We start from the raw sequence: 22,379 nt of genomic DNA on the forward strand, positions 1-22,379 counted from the left end.
AAAGAATCCACCCGCAATGTGGGAGACCTGGGTTAGGAAGATCCCCTGGAGGAGGGCATGGCAACCCACTCCACTATCCTTGCCTGGAGAATCCCCATGGACAGAGGACCCTTGCAGACTACAGCCCAGAGTCACCAAAGAGTCAGACACGACTAAACACAGGCATAGGGAAACCTTTAGAATAGCTCAGTGACCCAAAGAACCAGAATCAGGCCTTGCTCCCAAATCCCTCCACTTCCTGAGGAACAGGCAGTGGGTGTTAACAGGCTGGAACTTCCTCTTCCTCCCCACTCATCCCTCTCTTGCCTCCCTCAAGGACAATGATAGCTGTTTTGGAGACAGAGATGGAGATGCTGGGTAAGCAGAAATGAAAGGGATGAAAGGAATGGGTTACACACTCTCCAGAGAGAACACGTGATATTGAACATTCTAGAAACTAATGGAAACACCCTTCTATATTATTAACCTGAATGGCGACTTCATGGGTGCACACGCATGCAAAAATTCACTTAGCCACGCTTGAAGTTCTGTGCATTTTGCTACATCACTGAAAACCAAAACTGAACGACCATCAGCCACAGGCTTCTCTGTTTGCTAACTTTTATTGAAGGGTCCCACATACTCACGGGACCCGAGCCAAACCAGAAACCAGACAGGTTTCCCCAAATATAGCAGGAGGCCTGAAAGGGGGAGGGGAATGACTTATGATCCCACCACACCTCCCTGGAAACAAACCCACCACAGACAAACAGACAGACAGGGGCCAGGACGGGGAGACCTCACTTCCCTCTAGGTTCTCTCCTCTGCCCCGACTTGAAAAGAAAGTCAAACACTGACTACATATCACCCCAGCCCCCCACCCACCCTAGCAGCGTTTGTGGGACCTCCCCTGCAAGGGGGGCCCCGAGGCAGCTTCCCATTGCTCTCCTTCACTTTGGTTCGCTCCTGGCAGCTCCGTGCCCTTGTCCTTCCTCAGCCTCCGGCCCAGTCACCCCTACGTCTTCTATCACCTACTCGGACCTTCTCTCTCTCTCTCTCTTTTCCAGGGCCTCCCTGCCTCTGGGGAAGCAGTGTTCCTCCCACGGAGGGGCCCCACCAGGCCCTCTCTGCCCAGGATGCGGGGCTCACACGGCCGCCCCACTCTCCTTGAGGTCAGGGGCTGAGCGCTGCCGTCTCATTCTCGGGGGTGTAGTGTACGGGGGGTAGCGGGGCCCTGGGGGCCGCTGGGCTGGGTATGGCTGGGGCTGCTGGGGATAATAGTTGTGCTTTTTGGGCTGGAAGTGCTGGGGTTCGGGCTGTGTGGAACCCCCTCCCCGGGACCGGCCCCCGCCGTCCAGGGAGTTCCTGCGGGGACGGTGGGACCTGCGGGGACTTGGGGGCCTTCGCGCAGGGGTGGCCGGAGGTGGAGTGAGCTCCTCAGGGGGCTGTGGTGGTGCTGGGGACTCCCCAGCCCCCGCCCCCGGCCAGGACTCGCGGTGCTGGGGGTTGCTCTTGAAGGGGAAGCGCAGTTTGCAGTCATGAGGGGGCACAAAGCGGGCGGGGGGTCTGCGCAGCCCCCCTCCCCGGCCCCCGGAGCCCTGCAGTCCCTGCAGCCGCAGCTGCTCCTGCTTGAGCCAGCGGAGGCGGCCCCGACGAAAGGCAGGGTCCTCCTCCATCAGCCTTGATACTCGCTCCCAGCTCGACAGGGGTGGCGAGGAGGGCCGGGCAGGGGGCGCTCGGTCACTGGGGACTTCCTCCTCCGCTGCCTCAGACCCTTGGGGCTGGGCCCACGTGGTCTCACCAGCTTCTTCATTCTCATCCTCATGATCCTGGGAGGGGGAGGGGTGAGAGGAGAGGGGGTAAGTGAGGAGAGTGGCCTTCTGAAGACATACAGGTTCAGGAGGATACGTGGGAAGGCCCTGGAGCGGGTGGATGTCCAGGGTCCTGAGAGGGGCCTAGGGTTGAGGAAGCTGGAGGGATACTGGTTTAGGAGCCCAGACCCAGAGCCGGGTGGTCAGACCCAGTCCAGGTCGGCCACCTTCGAGCTGTGGGTCTGAGTCGTTGGCTTGTAACCTCTATGCCTCTGTCTTCACGTGCAAGATGACGTCAACAATGACAGTACCTATGACACAGGGCTGCTATAAAACTACATGGGAAATTCCACAAGCCTCACCTAGCGGGCACTCAGCAAATACTGCTGAATAAATGACATGCCCTGGGGATACAGCAGTCAGTAAAAACGGAAGAAAAATACCTGCCATCATTTCAGTGGACTTAAAACAACTGACAAATGAGACAAACATACAGCATGGTACATATGCTGTACTTCCATAAAAAGCTGAATGTATGTGTTCAAGTTATTTAATATATATTATTTATATTATATAGTATATAGAGTACCATGTTGTAGATTTTATATAAATACAAAAATATATATTCACATGGAAAAGACCAGAACAAGGAGAGGGGACAGGAGGCCAGGGTGGGAGGAGTGGCAATAAAAGAACAGAAGAGGTTCACTGAAACGTGATCATTTTAGTGAACACCTCCTGTGAGGGGTGAGCTATATGGTCTCAGTGAGGAAGGGTGTTCTCGGCAGAGGGAACAGCAGGCTCAAAGGCTTTGAGGCCAGGAGTTCACGGAACAGCAAGGACCCAAGGGTTTGGAGAGGGGAGAGCAAGGAGACAGGGGCAAGGGTTGCATGTGGAGTTGTAAGCTTTCAACAAGCATGACTGTCGTCATGACCAGCTGCCTGTCATCCCCCTTCAGCAGGCAAGTGGGAACACAGCCGAAATTCTGTCTGTTGTGAGTAACCCCTATAGCTAGCATGATGCCCGGCACACAGTAAACACTCAACTCTTGTTGACTGAACACATGCAAAACCGGGGTAGGTGGTAACACTATGGCTTACGGGGCCACTGTGAAGATTTACACAGTGACACAGGAGAAGTGCTCAGTACAGCGGCCACCAGAGTCGAGGGTCACCCAGGAGAGGGGTGGTTCTAAGAGTGAACAGTATGTGAACACCCATTGAGTGGTAACGTAAGGGATTGTACCCTTTATATCAGTGATTCTCAAAGTCTACTGCACTTCAGAACTACCCGGGCACTTGTTATAAATGCAGATTCATTTCTAATGCCCAAAGATGCTGCTTCAGTGGGTCTGGGGCAAAACCCAGGAATCTGCATTTTCAGTTAGGGCCCTGGTGGTTGTGAAGTAGATGATTCACAAACTACGCTGAGAAGAGCTATGTTAAACATCAATAAGATTCTTTTAAAGGCAGAGGAGAATGAAGGCTGGACTCTGTAGTGGGAGGTTCCGGTTCTTACAGGGGAGGATAGTAGGCAGGGAGGAAAGCGGGGAGAGGCCGGGCAGGCCTGTCCTACCTGGGTCAGGGGGATGACCCTCTCCATGCGAAGCATGCGGTCCCGCAGGGCCTGCAGCTCGCGGTCCTTGGTGCTGTTCTGCAGCTTCACCTCCTGCAGGATCCCTGTCAGCTTGTCAATGTGAGCCCGCAGGTCCTCCACCTCTGCGCCGCGGGCTCCCTCCTCACTGCCGCCACCTCCACCTCCGCCACCTTCTTCCTCGCCCACCGTGTCCCAGACGTCCCGGGCCACGGCCCTCCAGGCGTCCCCAGGCCCCTCGGGCTTGCCGTACGTGCGGCAGAGCTCCCGCATCTTGAGGGCAGCCAGGGCCTCGATCTCGGCCCGCCCGTGGCGGAAGTCAGCCAGGGCCACCTCATAGCAGATCTCCTTCACAGCCTGCATCTTCAGGTCGGCCATGGTGGCCCAGCGAGGGTCTTTGCCCTGCAGCCGCCTCCGCTGGGGGATCTGGTACACCCTGCGGGGGGCCCTGCGCTTGCCACTGCTGGGTAGGCCACAGCGCTTGACGATGGTTTGGACCGTGGTTGGGGGCAGCTGCTCGCGCAGAGATGAGATGAGCCGCCAGCTCTCTTCGCAGGAGCGCTTGTCAGAGTCATCCCCACTGTCAGAGTCCGCGTACTGGGGCCAGAGAGAAGGGAGACAGGTGGGGAGACAGCTAAGGACACCTCAGGGCAGTGCATCCCAACAACACAGAAACACGGTGGTTAGAACCGTGCAGTGCGGGGCACAGGTCTTGATCTCCGCTTGTCTGCACAGCAGAGGTGATGACAGCACCTCCCCACAGGTACTTGGAGTGTGTGGTGTGGTGGCTGGCACAGAGGAAGTGAGTATAGCTAATAAGCTGCACCCATGCCCAGTGCGGGTTTCATGTATATATCACTCAGGACGAGATTAAAGATTTAAAAGTTCAAGGGACTTTCTTGTTGCTCCAGTGGTTAAGAATCCTCCTTGCAATGCGGGGGACATGGTTCCACCCTTGGTTGGGGAACTAAGATCCCATGTGCCATGGGCCAACTAAGCCCATTCGCCACAACTAGAGAACCTGTGCACTGCAACAAAAGATCCCACGTGACACAACTAAGACCCAGTGCAGCCAAATGAATACATATTTTAAATAGTAAAAATAAAAGCAAGTCTACTCAAAGAACAATCTTAAATAAGTAACAGCTCATGGGTGCATGCTCAGTCGCTTCACTCATGTCCGACTTTTTGCAACCCCATAGACTGTAGCCCACCGGCTCCTCTGTCCACAAGATTTTCCTGGCAACAATACCGGAGTGGGTTGTCAAGATCCTCGAGGGATCATCCCTACCCAGGGACCAATCCTGAGGCTTCTGCGTTTCCTGCACTACAGACAGATTCTTTACCACTGAGCCACCAGGGAAGTGACAGCACAGGTGGTAAAAATCACACAAGAGGCCCAGGATCAGCAAGAGTCCGAGAAGCCCCAGTTGCCTGGGAGGAGCTCTCGCTCCTGGGATGTCTGGGTTCTTCCCTGGGTTACATTTCTCTTCTGTCTCCTCCTAGACACCACCTCTACCCCCCGGCCCAGAGCCACTCCCTCCTCTGACTCAGTGGGAGTCAGGCTGAAGTGCTGTCAGCCCACCTCCCCCCAGCCTGTCTGCACCCCATGCCCCCCCAACCCTCGCCATCCCGACATGCCCCCGCCAGCCCCTCACCAGCCGCTGCTGCTCCAGAAGAAGGTCAGCCTCTTCCTTTTCCTTTCTGTACTGGTTCTCCAGATCCTGAAGCCTGGAGTTGGGTGGGAGGGGAGGCAAAGCTGTGAGGTTCCGGAGCCACCTCAGTGGGGCATCTAACAACAGGAGGATGCTGGGGGCTGAGGGCCTGGGCGGGATGGCCAGGAGGGCCTGGGGCTTGATCACCCTCCCCACGCACCTCTTCTCCATCTCCAGCTTGATGTCGATGCCTTGCTGCTCCAGCAGTTCCTTCTGGGCAAAGTTCCAGTCAACGGGCTCGGAGGGCGGTCCTGGGGGTGGAGGGACCCCTCGCTCCCGCTCCAGCCGTGCCTGCTCCGGGTGATTGAAGCGGAACACGTGGTTCTTGCCCATCACGATCCTATTCCCTGGAGGAGGGAGGAGGGAGATGTGGGCTCACTCCCCAGAGCAGGACCCCTTCCTCACGCCCTAGGTGTAAGGGGCCTTGCCCACCAATCGAAGGAGCCCACACACCATCTCTCCCTTCATCCCAAGTCCAGGGCGATCAGAGCCAAGGCTCCCCCAGTTGACCCTGGGAACTGCCCTGTCCCTGAGAGTCACAGGAAGTCAGGAACTGGGCATCCTCTTCCTGTTGCCCTGAGGCAGCAAGACAAACCAAACCCTGGCTCCTCTCCCCTTCCCAGTCGATCTTCATATCCCACACTGTCTCCTACTTATCTCTGAGTCCTGCCCAGGATTCACCCACGAAGCTCTTCCTTGCACAGCCAGGCCCCTCACTACACCCTCCTCTACCTGACTTCAGCACCACGGGCTCGGTCACAAGTTTCCCATTGACATAGGTCTCAGCTCCTTCGCAGGGCTCCAGGGTGACCACCACTGAGGCAAGGAGAGAGAAGAAGGAGGGATCAGACTCCAAGGGAAGAGGGGTAAGGTCACATATTCCCACCCTGCATTCCCCTCCAAAACACACATGCACCCCAGTTCCACCCTCCAGTACCTGTTGGGGGTGCCATGGCCCCTCTGGTGGCAGGCAGCATGGGAAAGGAAGAGCAGAAGGAGGGTTAGAGCCCCAGCTGCAGCTCCCACGAGCCTCGGCGGTGGTGGTGGGGGGTGGGTGCTGCCTGTTCACCCTCCACCAGCCTCTCCAGCAGTGGCTTAACAAGCCTGGAACTCTCAGAGAACGTGGTCTCTCAGGTCCAACTGGTCAGTGGGCCCTGTCTATCATTCATGCCATCCAGACGACAACCCACTCCCTCCTTCCCAAACAACACTGTGCCTAGCCAGGTCTGGATTCCTCCGGAAGGCTCCTAGCCCCACTTCTGTCTGAAGCAGCTTGCAAAGTGCTACCTGACTAATCCTCTCAAGCCACAGTCCACAGATCCCTACCTTCATGGGATGAGATTAAAGTCAACCCAAGCCACAGTCTATCAAGGTGCTCCTTGTACAAATCACAGAACCCTCCTCTTGTGGGACACAAAGATGCCTGAGGCAGCTCCCTGTCCTCAAGGACAAGTGCCCCATGGTCAGGGGGCCCTGAATTTCAAAGACCCAGACTCTGTGACTCCTTAGTGGAGGGACACTGAGCAGTCACCTGATCTCTCAGAGCTATACAATGGGATAACAAAGTCTTTCCGTACAGAGTGGCTGAAAGGCTCAAACACAGTGATGCACGAAAATGAGTTATTTACGTTACAAGGAATAGAGAAACCAGAACAAATGGTAACGTAAAGCAAAGATGAGCCTATGGGTACTGTTGCTGTTGCTGCTGCTAAGTCGTTTCAGTCAGGAGAACAAAAATAGCAAAGAGGAACTTGGCTTAGGGGCAGAGGACTAGAAATGATCATGGGAAAGTGCTAACTTTTGAGTTGATGCTCGAAGGGAAACTCAGATCAAGGGGCAGAAATGACGGAAAAGATGGCAGACAGATGTAATAAAACATCACTTGGTCCAAGCCCAGCAATGGAAGGTGGTGGCAGAGGACAGGATGAGATGACTGTAAGGCCATGAGCTGGCTCTTTTGCCCTTATTTCCCACCACACCCCAAATTCATCCATCCATTCCACAAATATACTGGGCCCCTATAATACACCAGGCACTATTTTAGGTCCTGGAAATACAGGAGATAAAAAACATAATTGCTTCTCATACAGACATCATTTCTACTTGGTAAGACGATAAACAAGTAATTGAGCAAATAATCTAAAGTCAGGGTTGGGCGGTGATAGTTGTAATGGAAGGAAATCGGGCCAGGAGAGAACCCAGGTGAACCCACAGAGATCTGAACTGAGGCAGCCAGGACTCACAGCTCTGGCCCTAGAGCCAGCCATGCTGCATCCCAACCCAGTTCTCCTGCTAGCTGTGTGTGACGCGCTCAGTCGTGTCTGACTCTTTTGCAACACTGTGTGCTAAAGCCCACCAGGCTCCTCTGTCTGTGGAATTCTCCAGGTAAGAATACTGGAGTGGGTTGCTATTTCCTCCTCCAGGGTATCTTCCCAACGCAGGGATAGAACCTGGGTCTCCTGCACTGCAGGCAGATTCTTTACCATCTGAGCCACCAGGGAAGCTAGCTGTGTGGTCTCAGGCAAATTCCCCAACCCCAGGAACCTCAGCTCTCCCACCTGTGAGCTGGATGAGACAATACAAGTACACGGTAAGTAACAACTATTCTTCCATGTTCACGACTGCATCCCTGTGGCCTGCTCTTCTCAGCCTGTCTTTGGTCTTAAGTCTGGTGTTAAGAGCAAAGGCCCAAACAGACTAACCCTTTACACAGCCCCCATCTTTGGCGAGGGCTTCCCAGGTGGCTCCATGGTAAAGAATCTGCCTGCCAAGCAGGAGACTCATGTTTGATTCCTGGGTTTGAGAGGTCCCCTCGAGAAGGAAATGGCCACCCACTCCAGTATTCTGGCCTGGGAAATCCCATGCATGGACAGAGGAGCCTGGTGGCCTAAAGTCCATGGTTTCGCCAAGAGTCGGAGATGACCGAGCGACTAAACAACGTCTTTAGGGCACAGAACAGCTGCTGTTTTCACTGTGATGTAACCAATGTGTGCCTGTCTTCTTCCCACACACACTCTGAGCTCCCCCTCAAGGGTGGGTTGGCTCCAAGGGCCTTCTGTGGTTTCGGTATCACCCCAGAACACAGCTTGAGGGAACCGCAGAACAGGAACTCGGCACTCACTCACTGGGTTGAACTGATTTAACAGTTCACAGCTCGCAATGCCGGAAGCGTGTGCTGCCACTGGGGACCTGAGCCAGGCGATAATCCACTGACCCTGAACTGGAATGGAAGCCCACCTGGCAGGTGTTCAACCTGAGCTGCACGCCATGAGAATACATCTCTTCTTTTTTTAAAACACGCTCTGATATGCCCGTCTCCCATCCCCCCACCCTACCCACCATCCCCCACCCTGCGCTGAGGCACATAGCCCCAGCTTGAGGTGGCAGACAGCTCAGGTGTGACACAGCACAGACACCAAGGACTCAGCTGTGACACGGCCAGCCTCCCTGCCCAACTCGCTCCCCAGAGTTCCACTTCACTCGGGCCCAGCTGAATACAAATCAGTCCGTTTAAAAAAAAAAAAAAAAAAAAGACTGAACCAGAACAAAATGTGACCTCAGAACACACCCTAAGTGGTACTTCACCACGAGCGTTGTGGTATTATCTGTCAGACACACTACTACCTGAGGGCTCGTGATTCCTAAAAGCTTTTGCTGCTGTGGCCAGAAACAGCTAAAAACCTCTGAAAGTTTTACAGCCAAAAGGATACACACATCAACTAACTGCCTAGAACTTTTGCATTCATAGCTGGACAGGTAAGTGGGTTTTCAGAGATAAATTCAGATATCCCACTGAAAAAGTACAAGTTTTCATAAAAAATGACCAAGGTGCTATTTGAGGCTAAAAAAATCAAGCAAGAGGGCTGGATCTCCTCTTCCCCAAAATCTTACCCTCTGGAGCCACAGTCTCCTGTTTCTGCCTTGGGGACCTTCACTACCCCTGCCCCTTGTAAACACTCTGCACCCTGAGGGTGGGTGCACAAAGCAGGGCCCCCATAGCTGACCAGGAGCTCAAAGCCCCTCTTAGGGTGGACACGTCCCTCTCACACGGCCACACTCCCAGAGCCCGACCCAGGCCTCTGCATTCAGCATGAGGGAGCGCTCTCTCCTTGTCTGGCCACTCCACTCTCACCCCCTCAGCCATTACCTTCTCCGTCTGACTGAGGGATGCTCCGGAACAGGCAGTGTTGCTCTCGGATGAACTGCCCTGTCAGCTTGATGTCCACATCAACCTGGCCGACCCTGGGGAAGCAATGGCCGACATTTTCTGAGCATGTGCCAGTCATACATATGCCAAGCCCCTTCGAACCAAAACGCTCATCTGACTCAATCAACCAAGTATAATTATTCCCATTTCGCAGAAGAGGAAGCTGAGGCTCAGAGACATAAGTAACTTGCCCAAAGTCAGGCAGCCTGGCAGTGGTGAAACTGGGGTGTGAGCTCAGATCTGCCTGGCTGCAAGCCCGCATCTGTTATGTACTGTTATGTAGCAGAGAGGGAAGGGAACCTACAGTGGGGTAGATGCTCTCAGTCTCGGTTCCTATATCCTTACGTGATGATCACCAAGGACAGCTGAGCAGCCTGGTGGAAAAGGAAGGAACACTCCCACCCGCTTACCTCCAGGAGGTGAGAGAGGAGGCTCTGAGACCTGGGGTTCATTAGCATTAGCCAGTGAAGCCACCTGCCACATGGGCACTGTCCCTCAACAGTGTGGGGCCAGGGTCATGTTTCCCTTCACTCCCCCGACCCCAAGGGAAGGTTCCACTAAGTGATGCCCAGGCAATGGTGCTGCAGGGTAAGAACGCGGTGGTCAAGTTCCCACCCACTCTCTGCCCCAGGAGATCAGGACCCAGCCATGCCAGCACTGGGCTCGTTTGGTCCCCAGGAGGCGTGTCACCCCCACCAAAGGTAGGCTCAGCCAGTTCTCAGGAATCCCAGAGCTAGCAGGGCTGCAAAAGAGCTGACGTGAGACCCAGAAGGTTCCCATGAGGTCACTAGGAAAGGCAGGTCCCTCTGCAACTAACCTCCGAAAAGAGAGACCGCCCCACAGGCCCAGAGCAAAGGCTACCTGGTGACGCCATCTTTGATGTGGTAGAGCAGACACTCGGACATCAGGGGGTCTTCGTTCAGGTTCACCAGGTGAGGAGTCTGAGGGGGAGGGGGCGGCAGTCAGCAGAGGGCCGTCAGGAGGGAGGGAAAGCACTCTGGCAAACATCTCTGCAGGTGAGCTCTCCCAGCTCCTGCTGCCACTTATCTGACCCACCCTACCCTCTCCTCACACACAGGACACCCCCACCCTTCTAGCTGCTTCCCAGGCCCCACCAGTCTCCCTGCAGGAAACCTTGGCAGCAACCTGCCCTTGCCCTGCTTTCCCTCTGGCCCCAAGCTCATCATTTCTTCCTTCAAAATACACTTTACCACTTGTGGGGTGTGAGGGGAGGTAATGAGAGAGGACTGTTCAGACGTCTCCTGCCCACAACTCAAGCCCACCTGACTCAAGTCTGCTTCTGCAGCCTGTACCTCTGGGCCTCCTCCATGGCTGGGCCCAGCTCACTTAGCCCAAGCCCCTTTCCAGGGCGTCCTCTCCCCTTCTGAGCTCCCACCCACTGGACTCTGAGCCCTCACTCCTGAAGCAGAGCTCCTACATCCCTGCCTGTCCTCCTGCCTGGAACAGCCTCCCTCCTCGCGCCACCCCCACCCATCATAATCATTCACTTCCCGTCCCTCTTGGTCTGTCTCAAATGCCACCTCTTCCACGAAGCTTTCCTAAGCCGTCCACCTGAACACAAGATCCCCTGCCTGTTCTCCAAGGAGTTACTGTGGCCCTTCTAGGTACAAGACTCTACTGAGGTGCCAGGCAGGACACAGAGATGAGCCGAACCCAAATGCTGCTGTCCCATCAGTCAGGAAATCAGAGTCAACAACCGGAGACAAGATTGGGCGTGGAAACACCATCATAGGTGAGAAATGCATGTCTCATAGTAGACTTTCTGAACTTCTCATGCCCTCACTTAGCTCATTCATTCATTTATCCCATTGTATCCTGGAAGGCGCTTATACACAAAGATGAGCGCAGTGAAGACCAATGGGAGCTCAGGCAAGTCAGGGGAACTTCATGGAAAAGGCAGTATGGGACCTGGTCTCTGACAATGAGGAGGACGTGAACATGCAGAAGAAAGGAGGGGTCTGAACAAAGGCAGGGAAGCCAGAAAGCACAGGGTACAGGGGGAAACACCCAGCAGTCAAGGCCCCATGTTTCTCTGGAAGTTCCCATGAACAGGAAGCCCAAGGCTATGTCCATGGTGGGTGCAATAAGTATTGATGTCTGATCCTCCACCAGGCCCCTCATCAATCATTCTCCAACACCTGTTCTTCTCCAGAAGGACAGTCCCGCCCCTCTCAACCCTGCAGTGTCTGGCCTGCCTGGGAACGGCAAACACTGATGGGCCCTAGAAGCAGAAAGCAATCTGTCCCCTGGGAGAGGAGACACGATTTAGGACAGTGCTTTTCAATCTCTGTTCAGCCCAAGAACCCTTTGTTCACAGGAAACCTTACCGAGAGGCCTAACACATCAAGCAGATAAGCAGAGAGCTGCTCAGGTCGAAGTGGGGGTGGGGGACACACAGTTCTGTCCTGCTCCCCATTCCCATCTTGGCCCCGTGAAGGAAGCTCCCAGCCAGGTTTGAAGATGACCAACTTAAGAAGATCTTAGGCCTGGGGTAAGGTCCCAGAATGAGGGGGTTTTTCCGAAAGTTCCTGGCTCTCCCCAGGACAAACTGGAGCTTTGGCCCCAAAGACCCAATTCTTCACTGGACCTTTCCTAGGCTGGAGTCACCCCCACTAAACCTGTTTCTCCTGTGAGTCTAACAGCTTTTTCTCTGAAATCCACATGACTTTTAAACCCATGAGAAACGGTTCATCTTCACCACCAGAAGAAAATGCAAAAGTTACCTCCTCTAAGACACCTTTTTTTTTTAACCGATCAGATTGGCAAAGATGAAAAAGGTGAAGACAGTAAATGAACGTGGGCTCTCAAATATGTTGCTCAGGGAGTCTAAGTGGGCTTGGTTAATAATCTGGAGGCAAAACAGATCAAAATCTGACTGTTGCACCCCAAATCTCCACTTCTAGGAATCTGTTCTACAGACCACAAACTATTTTTAAGACTATCTTCTATAACATTGTTTATAGTATCAGAGAATGGGAAATGACCTAAATGTCCATCAGTAGGAAGCTGGTTTAAAAAAAAAATTATTTGATGTCTATACAATAGAATATCCTGACACTGTGGGGAAGAAAAAAAACAACGGCAGACAGAACTATGATGCATTGTTATGTGAAAAAAATAACATGTCAGGTATGGAACCACTGCTACTGCAAAGAGAGAAGCGTGCCTGAGTATGTGGCTGACTTTCTCTCACACACGCCTGCATGCGTGGAGATGACCTCTAGAACACAGTGGATACTGCTAACAGGACTCGCCTCTGGGAGGGCAAGCTGAGGGTGGGAAGAAGGTTTCCTTTTCACTCCACACACCTCACCGCATGTGAATGCCATCTTTACAAGAACGAAACAAAAGCCCCTCCCATTGGTCCCAGGCTTGAGCAGGTGGCATCCTGTGCTGTGAGAACCCTGTCAGTCTGTCCATCCCTGTGGCGGAAGGTCCAGAGGTACCCAGCACCCCAAGGTGATGGACAGGCAAGCCACACTGACAGCCTCTTTCCAGACCCTCCTCCCAGGTGTAGGCCTCTTGGGGACCCCAAAACCCCAGGTACCTAGCCCCAGACCTGACCCCTCAGCACTGCCGGCCACCCTCCATCACCCACAGACAGCTCTCTCACTCCCCAGGCTGAGCCTCAGGCAAACCCCTCTCCTCTGTTTAGATCCCGGTTCAGTGGGCCCTGCTTGCTCAGTCTCCCAGATGCCTCGTCTACCTGAAATTCGGAGGGGTCTCCTTCCAATGACCCACCGCCTGGAGGGAGTGTGTCACTCTTAGGGCCCGGTCCCATTATGCTTGCCACCAAGGCCCAGACAAGCATGGCTCCCTTCCAGCGCTGGGACGGGAAGTTCCTACTCTGCTCACCGGCCCCGGTACAGCTGTGCTGGCCCCAGTCCACTCTGGTTGGTGGGTCCTTGTGCTGTGCTGGTTGTTACAGGTTCTGAATATCATTCCTCCCTCCTCCAACTGAGCCTCATCACTCCTGCCCTGCTTCCTTCCTTCTTTCCTCACCACAGAGACTTTCTGAGCTCTGACTACACCACCGGCATATGCAAGGCCCCACTCTGGTGACAAGATTCCACATTTGCTCAGCCCCATGTTTTCCCTGCTCCCACCACCCCATCCATCTTTCAGGCTACACTTTCCAAACCACCTTCTCCAGGAAACCAGTTTCCACAAGTCTCCAGGCTGCACTGATACATCCATCTTTAAACCTTTTGCTGCCTTTCCAATCAACACATTACAATTTTGTGCTCATTCTTCCTCTATTCCTTTACAGTCTTGTTTTCCCAAGCTAACTTTACAAAACTTTAATTTTTTAGGTTTGAGGTTTTGTTTGAGTAGGTACCACACACACAGGGTTGTTGTTATTTAGTCACTAAGTCACATCTGACTCTTTTTGATCCCATGACAGTAGCCAGCCATACTCCTCTGTCCATGGGACTTCTCAAGCCAGAATCCTGGAGTGGGCTGCTATTTCCTACTCCAGGGGATCTTCCTGACTCATGGATTGAACCTGCATCTCCTGCACTGCAGGCGGATTCTTTTTCACTGAGCCACCAAAAGCAGGTCACATGCGCAGGGTATAAAATCCAAACGATACAGAAAAGCACATCGTGGAAAAGTCACTTTCCCAATCAACCTGTACTCTCCCCAGCCTCTGCCTTCCCCTGGGGTAACCACCATAACCAGTTTCTTATGAAGCCAGAAACACACGCTATGCGTGAACTCACACACGTGTGTGGGCTTCTGTCTGTCAATACCTAGGTCTTCCCTGGCATCCTTCTGCGGACCCTAGATGGATGGAGAAGACAGGGACAGCCTGATAACATAGACAGCAAGTGGCAGGAATGGGGGCAGAGATAATGGAGGGCCAATCCAGAGACCTCAGAAAGCAGAGTTAGAACTCACTACCCTGCCACCCCAACCCTCTTCTCTCAGCACCCAGAGTCTCCCAGGCCTCCTCATTCAGCCCTTCACTCACCTTCTTTGGAGAGAAGACGCCCACGGTTCCCCCGTCTTCCCGGACAGCCACCCCCATCTCAGCCAGCAGTGCTTCTCTGCAGGCAAAGGAGAGGCGGATATTGGTCTTGTCCTCAGGACCCACAAACCCATTCTGGGCAGGGCCTGACCTCCCCTCCCCACCCCGCTCCTTCCGGGGCTCCAGCTGTGGGCCCCACCCCCACACCTCTCCATCCTCAAGGCCTCCGTCTTACGGAGTTTCTCCTCCCAGGTTTCATTCAGCTCAGCGATAATCTTCTCTGTCTCCTGTGGGCACAAACAGGCAGGGATCAGGACAGTCTAGGACAAGCCCTCCCAGGGGGGCATGCTACTCCCAGAATGCCTTCTTCCTCTTGGACCCTGGCTTTGGAGAAAAAACTCCCAGTGGCCCCCAGGCCCCACCCCTTCTCTGCTCCAGCATCCCACCTGCAGTCTCTCCATGGCCTCCTCAGGCCCAATCTGGGGCTCGGCATTAGGGGAAAATGAGGGCTCCAGCTCCCCATTGTGAGCTGCGGGGGATGAAGGTGAAGCTGGGGCAGAGGGTGACGACACAGCCGGCAAAGCACCTTCGGGACTCCCCTCGTCCACCTTCCGGCCTAGGAGGGAGAAAGAAATAAAAGGAGGGTAAGGAACGATGCATCTCACAAGAGACAGAGATCTCACACCAGACCAGCCTGTAAGGACTACAGAAGACATGTAGTCCCCTCCCACCAAGTGGAAAGCCTTCCTACTACAGCCTTGACAAATGGACACTGAGTCTCTGCTTGTTCCCCTCCAGGGATGGAGAGCTCATTACTAAACAAGGCAGCCAGTTCCTTCTGCTATTAGATGACATGCGCCATCAGAAAGTGCTTTGCTGTGTTGAGCTAAAATCTGAAACGTACCTGTTTCTAGTTCTGCCTTCTGGGATGAGAGGGACTACACTGTTTTTTTTCTTGCACAAAACTACCCTTCAAATGTGCAGAGGCCAACATCGCATCTACCTTCTCTTCCCAAGAACCCTTATTTTCCCCATCATGCCCCTGAGCACCCTGACTCCTCAAAGGGATGGACCCCAAGACTGAATGCAGAAGGACCCCAAGACTGGACACAGTTAACACGGATCGCAGATTCTCTAATACAGATGCCATTTCAGGGTAAAGAGGCCAAGCCTCACATTTCAGAAATTACTCCAAGTTCCCGTAATTAAGTTTACGATCAATTTAATTCCCAATGTTTCACAAGAATTTCTGTCAAAGCAGATGCCCAGCAGTCTATTCTTAATGACTTACTGTGTAAGTCACAAATGCATGACTAGCTATTTATTCCTGCTCCTATCATTTCAGTAGTTCCAGGAGCCTGTCAAGGTCCCTCTGAATCCTGCCTGCCCCTCCTCGGGAGGACCTGTTGCTCCCAGCTGTCACATCTGAAAGCATGATCTGTCACCTCTCCATATCTGCAGCTAAGTCACGGGGCACATATGGGCTTTACTGGGTAGTGGTCCCTCCCTGGCTCCAGGCCTGGACAAAGGCAAATCAGGAGGGATGAGGCCCAGGGACCTCCCGAGCCACTCCTCCCGGAGGCCCACCTCCCAGGGCCGAGGCGGAGAGCCCTTGAGCCATGAGCAGCTCCCGCAGCCGGGCCACCTCTTCCTGCAGCTCCCGGATCAGCCGGGCGTTAGGGTCCTCATTGATGACGGCGTTGCAGCGGATCTGCTTGGTGCGGTCAGCATACCTGGAAGAGGAGGGAGGAGTGGGACCGGTGAGGGCCAGACACAGGCGACCTTGGTCTGCTGCCTGATGCCCTCTCTCCCTCCCACGTTTCCTCACAGTGGGGTAGAGTTGAAGGTCAGCCCTCTCTCATGCACAGGCTCCTGAGCTACCAGCCTCTGAGCTCCTGGCACTTCTCATGTCCCACCCCAGCCCTGCCAGAGCCCCACCTGAGGGTGCTAAGAGTCTCTTCATAATTGATGTCCGCGGGGCTCAGGGCTGCAATCATTGCTGTGCGGGAATTCCCACCTGTGAATGGAGAGCACGGGAAAGCTTAAGCTGGGTAGAGTTCTAGAAAAAGTCAGACTGGGTCTCAGGGGCAGGGGGCCTCACTACCCAGGCAGGGGTCTGAGAGGATCACTGTTCAAGGCAAAGTGAAGCTAAGAGTTGATGAAGCTGATCATGAAACTGACAGTCAGAACAAGTGGGGATACCAGACATCTGTGGGATGGTCAAAGGTCAGGGAGAGGAGGGTGAAGTCAGAGGCGGCTGTGGGGTCTGAGGGTTCACAGGGAGCCCCAGGTCAGTGAGGCCCTTGGCTTGGCAGGGAGGGTATGGCCTTGATCTCAGCATGAGGACACTGTATAAAGGATGCCCCAGGCTCAGGCAGGGAGTCAGGGGACAACTGGAGGACTTGAGGTCCCAGGGGCAGCAGTGGGTCGTCAGATGCATCAACAGGGGTTAGCAGGACTGGTGGCAGGGTCGGCAGAGAGAGAGAGAGAGAGAATTCCCTCACCCAGATTCTCTTTGAGCAGCCAGGTGAGCACAGAGTCCCTGTAAGGGATAAAATCCGACTTCCGCTTCTTTGATTGCTGAAGGACGGAAGGGGGAAAGGGGGTCAAGGTGGCCACCCGCTTTGTCCACTTTCCCAGAGCCCCTCCTCCTCCCACACCCAGCTCTCACCATGTCCGCAAGGGCTGAGATCACCTTCCCCAGAGTGGTCAGGGACTTGTTGATGTTGGCGCCTTCCTGGTGAGAGGAACGTGGGGAATGAGGCCTTCTTCTCCCACTCCGATCCCCTCCGCCCCTCCTCCCCACAGCCAGAGCCCCAGGTTGCAAGCAGAGACCACCGCCCTCAGCACCCAACACGGCCCTGTCCATCCCTCCCAAGCGCCTCACCTTTAGGCGCATGCCCCGGGCCCCTGAGGAGTCGGCCCGCTCGCTGCCAGCAAGGTCCACCAAGCTGATCTTACTGACCTGGTCAGAGGAAGGAGGCAGGAGGTGACTGGGCAGTTAGTGGGGGATGGAGAAAGCCAGGAGTGGGGGAGGGAGGGAGAATAGACAAGAAGACAGTGAGGGCTTAGTTACTTGTCCATTTGTTCATTTATTTGTTTACGATGTTCACATGCCCGCTGTGTGCCAGGACAAGGCACAGTGGGCTCCAAGCTCTGCCCTGACGAATCTAGCAAGAAGGACAAACACTCAAACAGGAGATTGCATCCCATTGATCTGATGGAGGAAGCACAGGGCAGGGGCCGTGGGAGCCCAGAGGAGGCCCTCAACCAAGCCAGGGCAGGGAGGGAGGACACAAGGCCCACTGATCTCATCTCTGTCTCCGTGACCAGGTGGGAGGGGGGCCCTACCTTCTCTGAGTCCAGTCCAGTGAGCTGGTCGTGACAGCGCTGTGTGAAGACAATGGTGAAGACAGCGTGGGAACGGCTGCTGGTCTCATTCATGTTGGTGGCAGCCACGGTCCTGGGTGGGGGAGGGAGTGGTCAGTGGGTCCCGCCCCGCACCTTCCTAACCCCGGCTCCCCTACCCCTCCACCCCATCAGCCTGCCTCACCGCGCCTTATTGCCACAGTCCATGAGGTCAGCAATGTCAGCGTAGGAGGTCACAGCCAGTTTAGACAGGTCCTGCACGTAGGGGCCCAGGATGGGGTGCTCTCGGACCCGCAGAGAGCCCCGACTCTTGGGGTTCAAGAGGTCTCGAACCCTCTCGCAGTAGATCTCCATGTAGCTCACCTGAGCGGGAGGAACAAACTAAACACCACAAAGCTAACAACCATACCCAGTGTAAAGCTTCCCGTGGACTCCCACTGAATACAACACAGGTAACACTGTTTACTATGTTTACTCTGCATTGCTAAGCATTTTACAAGCACAAGCTGACCCGATCCTCCCAATAACTCTAGGAGGGGACCCCTGATCATTATCATTTTACATAAACATCCTCAGGAGCCGAAAGAGAAATCGTTTGACCAAAGCCAGCAGAGCCTAGAATAGATCCCAGGCTGCCTGACTCCAAAGACGCCCTTGGTCTTAATCACTCTGCTCACCTCCTCCCTACCCAGGGGACACTGTGTACCACCTCCAGCCCCCTCCCAAGACCTGGGCTTACCTCCACAGAATAGGATAGCTGAGCGCTCTGGTTCTTACTAACACGAGAGAAGAGGTCCTCACAGAGCTGGAGGGAGACAGAGAGAGGCACAGAGATGCTGCTGTTCACAGCATACCTGTGGAGCCCAGCATCGGGCCAGGCCAGGTCTCAGGTGACCCTGCTTAACCCTTACCACAACCCCAAAGGAGGGATGGGATCATTTGCATTTTATAGAAGGGAGAGTCACCTCTGAGAGGTTGGCTTGCCCAGTATCTTAGGCTACTATTCAGTGAGCCAAAATGCAAACCCAGAGCCCATATGCAAGGCCACAGTGCTGCAGTCAGGAAGAATATAGGTCAATTCTCAGCTATCCACAACTGATTTTTCCTATAGTCAACACCTTGACTACACAAGTCTACAGCAGAACTACACTCGCAACTAATTCCGAGACAAGGTAAGATGGCAGAAAGTGGTAGAATCAAGCTTCAGACCCAGGGCTCTCAGCCACCAAAGCAGTGGCTCTTCTCACTGAGCCCTCTTGGCCCTAATGTCCAGGCTGTGGCCAACCTCAACCCCCATCACCTTCCCTATTTCCGAGGACCTCAGAGAGCCGTCAGCCTGAGATCCGGGCCTTCCTCCCCTAGAGGCAGCTGAAGGTGCTCCCGCCTCAGCCTCCCTGCCAGGCCCCATGAGTACCTGGGGCACGATGCCCTGCTGCCCCGGCTCCTGCCGCCCCATCATGGTGTAGGACTTCCCAGCCCCCGTCTGCCCATAGGCAAAGATGCACACATTGTAGCCTTCAAAGGCATGCAGCAGCATCTCCTCTCCAATGTCCCGATACACCTGCTGCTGAGATGCAAACTGGGGGTCCTCCGCCTAGGTGAAAGGGGGCAAGAGAGACAGCAGGAACCCTAAATGCCTTTGTCCTTGGTATCCAGGTGCCCAAAGGTCCTGTGTGCTCCCCACCCCCATCACGGTCCTGATTGTCCCAGAAGATACCATCAGGTCTCCTGCTGGTCCTCATTACCCTGGGGACTCTGCCTCCCCCTCCCAGTCCAAGTCACAGGCACAGGGTCCTACCTACCCCCACCCACGGGTGCTGGTCCTCCCAACCCATCCCCTGGAGATCCAACTTCCTAGCAACGCCCCCCTCCCCAGGACCTATAGCCCCTGTCCCTCATTGCTTAGCTTTTCCCCCAGCCCAGCAACCTCACCGAAGTGTGTGACCAGTAGGAGTAATCGAAAGTGAAGCTTTTGGGGGCATCCTTGCTCTGTTTGGGATTGATGATGGCTGAGAGCAAAGGAAGTAAGGCCAAAGTCAGGTACTCCCAACCTCTGCCCACTCTCCACAAGCCCCCAGAATCCAGGTATCCCACTCCCCATCTCTATCCTAATTCATCTCTCCCCTTTAACACTCCCCACCCCCTCCAGCCACCAAAGCTAATTTTGGCTTCCCAGGACCCGCCCCCCTCCCGGCTGCCTCCCTGGATTGGGCAATGGAGGGCTTCAGGCCAACATTCCCCCTCCCAGGGACTGGGAGCATGGAAAGGCCAGCCCCTGTCCTTACAACTAGCACCTGCTCTGTGCCCAGCACAGCCTTCCTCCCGGTTCGGCCCGGCAGGCCTGGCCGGTATAGTGGGCCTAGCCTGCCCTGTCTGTGCCCAGCCGGGCCCCTGGGACTCACTCACAGGTGGTGCTGCCCTGCATGCTGACCACACACTTGGCATCCTGGCTGGTCTCACGGGCGTTAAAGGGCCGAACTCTCACTGCTACTTTCACTGAGGCGCCAGCCATGGCTCCAGTACGCCCACCCTCCTCAGCTGGAGAGCAGAGACAGAAGAGGTGTCAGAGTGGCTGGGGGACCCAGATGTCACCTCCCAGCTTCTCCCAGGAACCAGCTTCTCCACCCTGCCCTGTCCCCGGCTATCCAGCCCCTCAAAGACCCAGTCTCTGTTCCCCTGGCCTTCCTCCCCAGTGTCACTCTCGGGGACTCCCGGAGGTGTGCCTGCCTCTCTCCCCAGCCATATCCCAGCTCAGAGGGACCTGGGTTGTCACCCCAGAGTTACCTGGCGTCTTGGCCCCAGACCAGGGGAGCTGTATCAGTTCTGGCTGCCACCGGCCCTCGTAGGAGGAGCCCCATCCTACACTGGGGGCCTGGCCGCGCCAGCTGGGGCTGTGGGGGAAACCCTGGTTGTGGGGGAAGAGTGGTTAGGAGACACCAATGGCTCCAGAGGTGTCTGGGCTGCTAGGGTTGGAGGGCAAGGGGTAGGGGGTAATGTCAGGAAAAGTGAGGCTGGCTGTCCCTCTGGAGTGGCCAAATGCAATGTGAATCCAAGGGCAGGGATGGTGATATTTTTATTCCTCGTCACTCACAAGTGTACTGGATGTTCAGACAGAGAAGACAGAAAGAGGCTGGACAGAGGACAATTCAGACACATGGGCAGAGACACTGAGGCCGGGGGGAAGCGGGGGCAGAAAGTCCCCAATACCATGACACCAAGAAAACCAGAGCGACCAAGACTGAGATTATGGAAATAATGGAAGAAATGAAAAGGAAGACCTAGAGGACAGCAAACACAGGAATGTTCAACAGGCAGTACTAAAGCACAAACTGGAAGCCCAAAAAAGAAATGAGATGAGAGAAAATCCCAAACATAAGACCTGCCCTAAAATTCCCTGAGAGGGTCAGTCAGGGAGAAGTAGAAACAGTTCCCACCTAAGGTCCATGACCTGCACACAGAGGGAAGGACTGCTGATGGTCAAAGTCCAATGGCTGGAGGTACAGCCCAGAACTGGGCTCCATAGGGCCTGCGTGTAAGCCCCAAACCCCTTGCCCAGCCCCCAGCACTTCCTCCTTAGGATCCAGGACAATGGGCAGGAGAGGGTGGGGTTATCCTGTAACTATCCTACCATCCCCCAGGGTCCTCTGTTAAGGATCCAGAATACCTGTGTTTAGGGTAAGTAGGGTCCCCCTGAAAAGGGAGAGAAGGGAAAGGAAGCAGGCAGGTCCCAGCTCCAGCCTGGGGCTAGTGCCATGGCGTCCACTGCCCTGGGGAAGGTGCCAGGCTGGAGCCCAGGAATGTGGGTGATCTGGTGCCCACACCCAGGGAGGAGAAGCTGAGCAGCCCACACCCACGGACAATAGGGTGGAGGATTGTGAATACAGATCAGGGATGCTGGGTCCCCCTTCTGTGGACCTCGAGGGCCTCAAACCCCTGTCCTGCTGGTCCTCACCTCACCAGCCTTTCTGGCCAGGGCATGGGAGGGGTGAGAGGGCTGGTCTGTCCAGGACAGGAAGGGAGTAGCTGAAACCACAGAGGCTGTCTAGGGGAAGAACAGCCCTGACCCCCAGACCCTGACTAGGGGACGGAAGGGACACACTGTGGTGACGCCCTGACAGCTTCTGGGACTGGGAATGGGGTGGCACTGCTGGGGGCCTGCGGCGCAAAGGACTCAGAGAGAGGTACAGGGGTCGGCCGGTGCACTGTATAGGGGCAGCGGGGTTACGGGAGGAGCCTCAGCTGGAGTGAGGCCGACTGACCCCAAAGAGGTCCTCGGGCCACCTGCACCTTGCCCGCCCCGCAGTTTTCACAGAGGCCCCCGGCTCGGCCTTTCTGGGCGGCCATGCGGATCCTGTCCTCCAGACCAGCCAACCGACGGCCGGCCAGGGCCTGGCACCTCTCTGCGCCTCCGCGGGACAAACAGCACATGATCCCGGCTCCTGCGGCCAGCCGGCCCCACCGAGTGGTGCAAACCGGGACCCCGGCTCCCCGCCCCCCTGCCCGGCACATTCCTCCGCGGGCGTCCCCTCCCTCACCCCCCCGCTTCCCCAGCTCTCACCTCGTCGCGGCAGGGCTCCCGGAGCGGCTGGGCAGAGTGCAAAGGGACAAACTTTCCGGGAAGCGTGAGACCGGAGCGGGGGCGATCCGGGGCCGGTTCCGGGCTGCCCCCGCCCCTCGCCGGGTCCCCGGGCGGCGGGCGGCGGACTCGCGCC

The 22,379-nt window shown here is 55.4% G+C and overlaps 1 protein-coding gene across 2 annotated transcripts; it reads right to left on the minus strand.

Annotated features, from left to right (window-relative positions):
* Positions 1–583: 583 nt before the first annotated feature.
* Positions 584–22,377, minus strand: KIF1C (kinesin family member 1C). Of its 2 annotated transcripts, none has more exons than XM_052658776.1 (23): positions 22,226–22,377; positions 20,452–20,572; positions 20,074–20,205; positions 19,600–19,676; positions 19,082–19,261; positions 18,407–18,472; positions 17,852–18,030; positions 17,650–17,761; positions 17,186–17,263; positions 16,970–17,035; positions 16,803–16,878; positions 16,237–16,315; positions 15,886–16,031; positions 14,745–14,914; positions 14,506–14,585; positions 14,302–14,377; positions 10,167–10,246; positions 9,246–9,340; positions 5,831–5,914; positions 5,259–5,445; positions 5,042–5,114; positions 3,366–3,980; positions 584–1,808 (listed from the first exon to the last, which is right to left on the minus strand). In XM_052658776.1, the coding sequence occupies exons 3-23, from the start codon at positions 20,177–20,179 to the stop codon at positions 1,125–1,127; spliced, it is 3,309 nt and encodes a 1,102-aa protein (XP_052514736.1). In that variant the 5' UTR covers positions 20,180–20,205; positions 20,452–20,572; positions 22,226–22,377; the 3' UTR covers positions 584–1,124. The 2 variants fall into 2 exon arrangements, with proteins under 2 accessions (XP_052514736.1, XP_052514737.1); XM_052658777.1 differs by having other exon boundaries at positions 20,070–20,205.
* Positions 22,378–22,379: the final 2 nt, after the last annotated feature.

Source organism: Budorcas taxicolor, chromosome 19 (genome assembly GCF_023091745.1).
Source record: "Budorcas taxicolor isolate Tak-1 chromosome 19, Takin1.1, whole genome shotgun sequence".
NCBI classification, from domain to species: Eukaryota; Metazoa; Chordata; class Mammalia; order Artiodactyla; family Bovidae; genus Budorcas; species Budorcas taxicolor.

Bases quoted from the DNA above. Each gene is read 5' to 3' on its own strand.
- KIF1C (XM_052658776.1), bottom strand. From the start codon at position 20,179: ATGGCTGGCGCCTCAGTGAAAGTAGCAGTGAGAGTTCGGCCCTTTAAC. The intron at 19,262-19,599 runs GTGAGGTTGCTG...CCTTTCACCTAG, and splicing joins CCTACTGGTCACACACTTCG to GCGGAGGACCCCCAGTTTGC. The intron at 9,341-10,166 runs GTAGCCTTTGCT...TTGCTTCCCCAG, and splicing joins ATCAAAGATGGCGTCACCAG to GGTCGGCCAGGTTGATGTGG.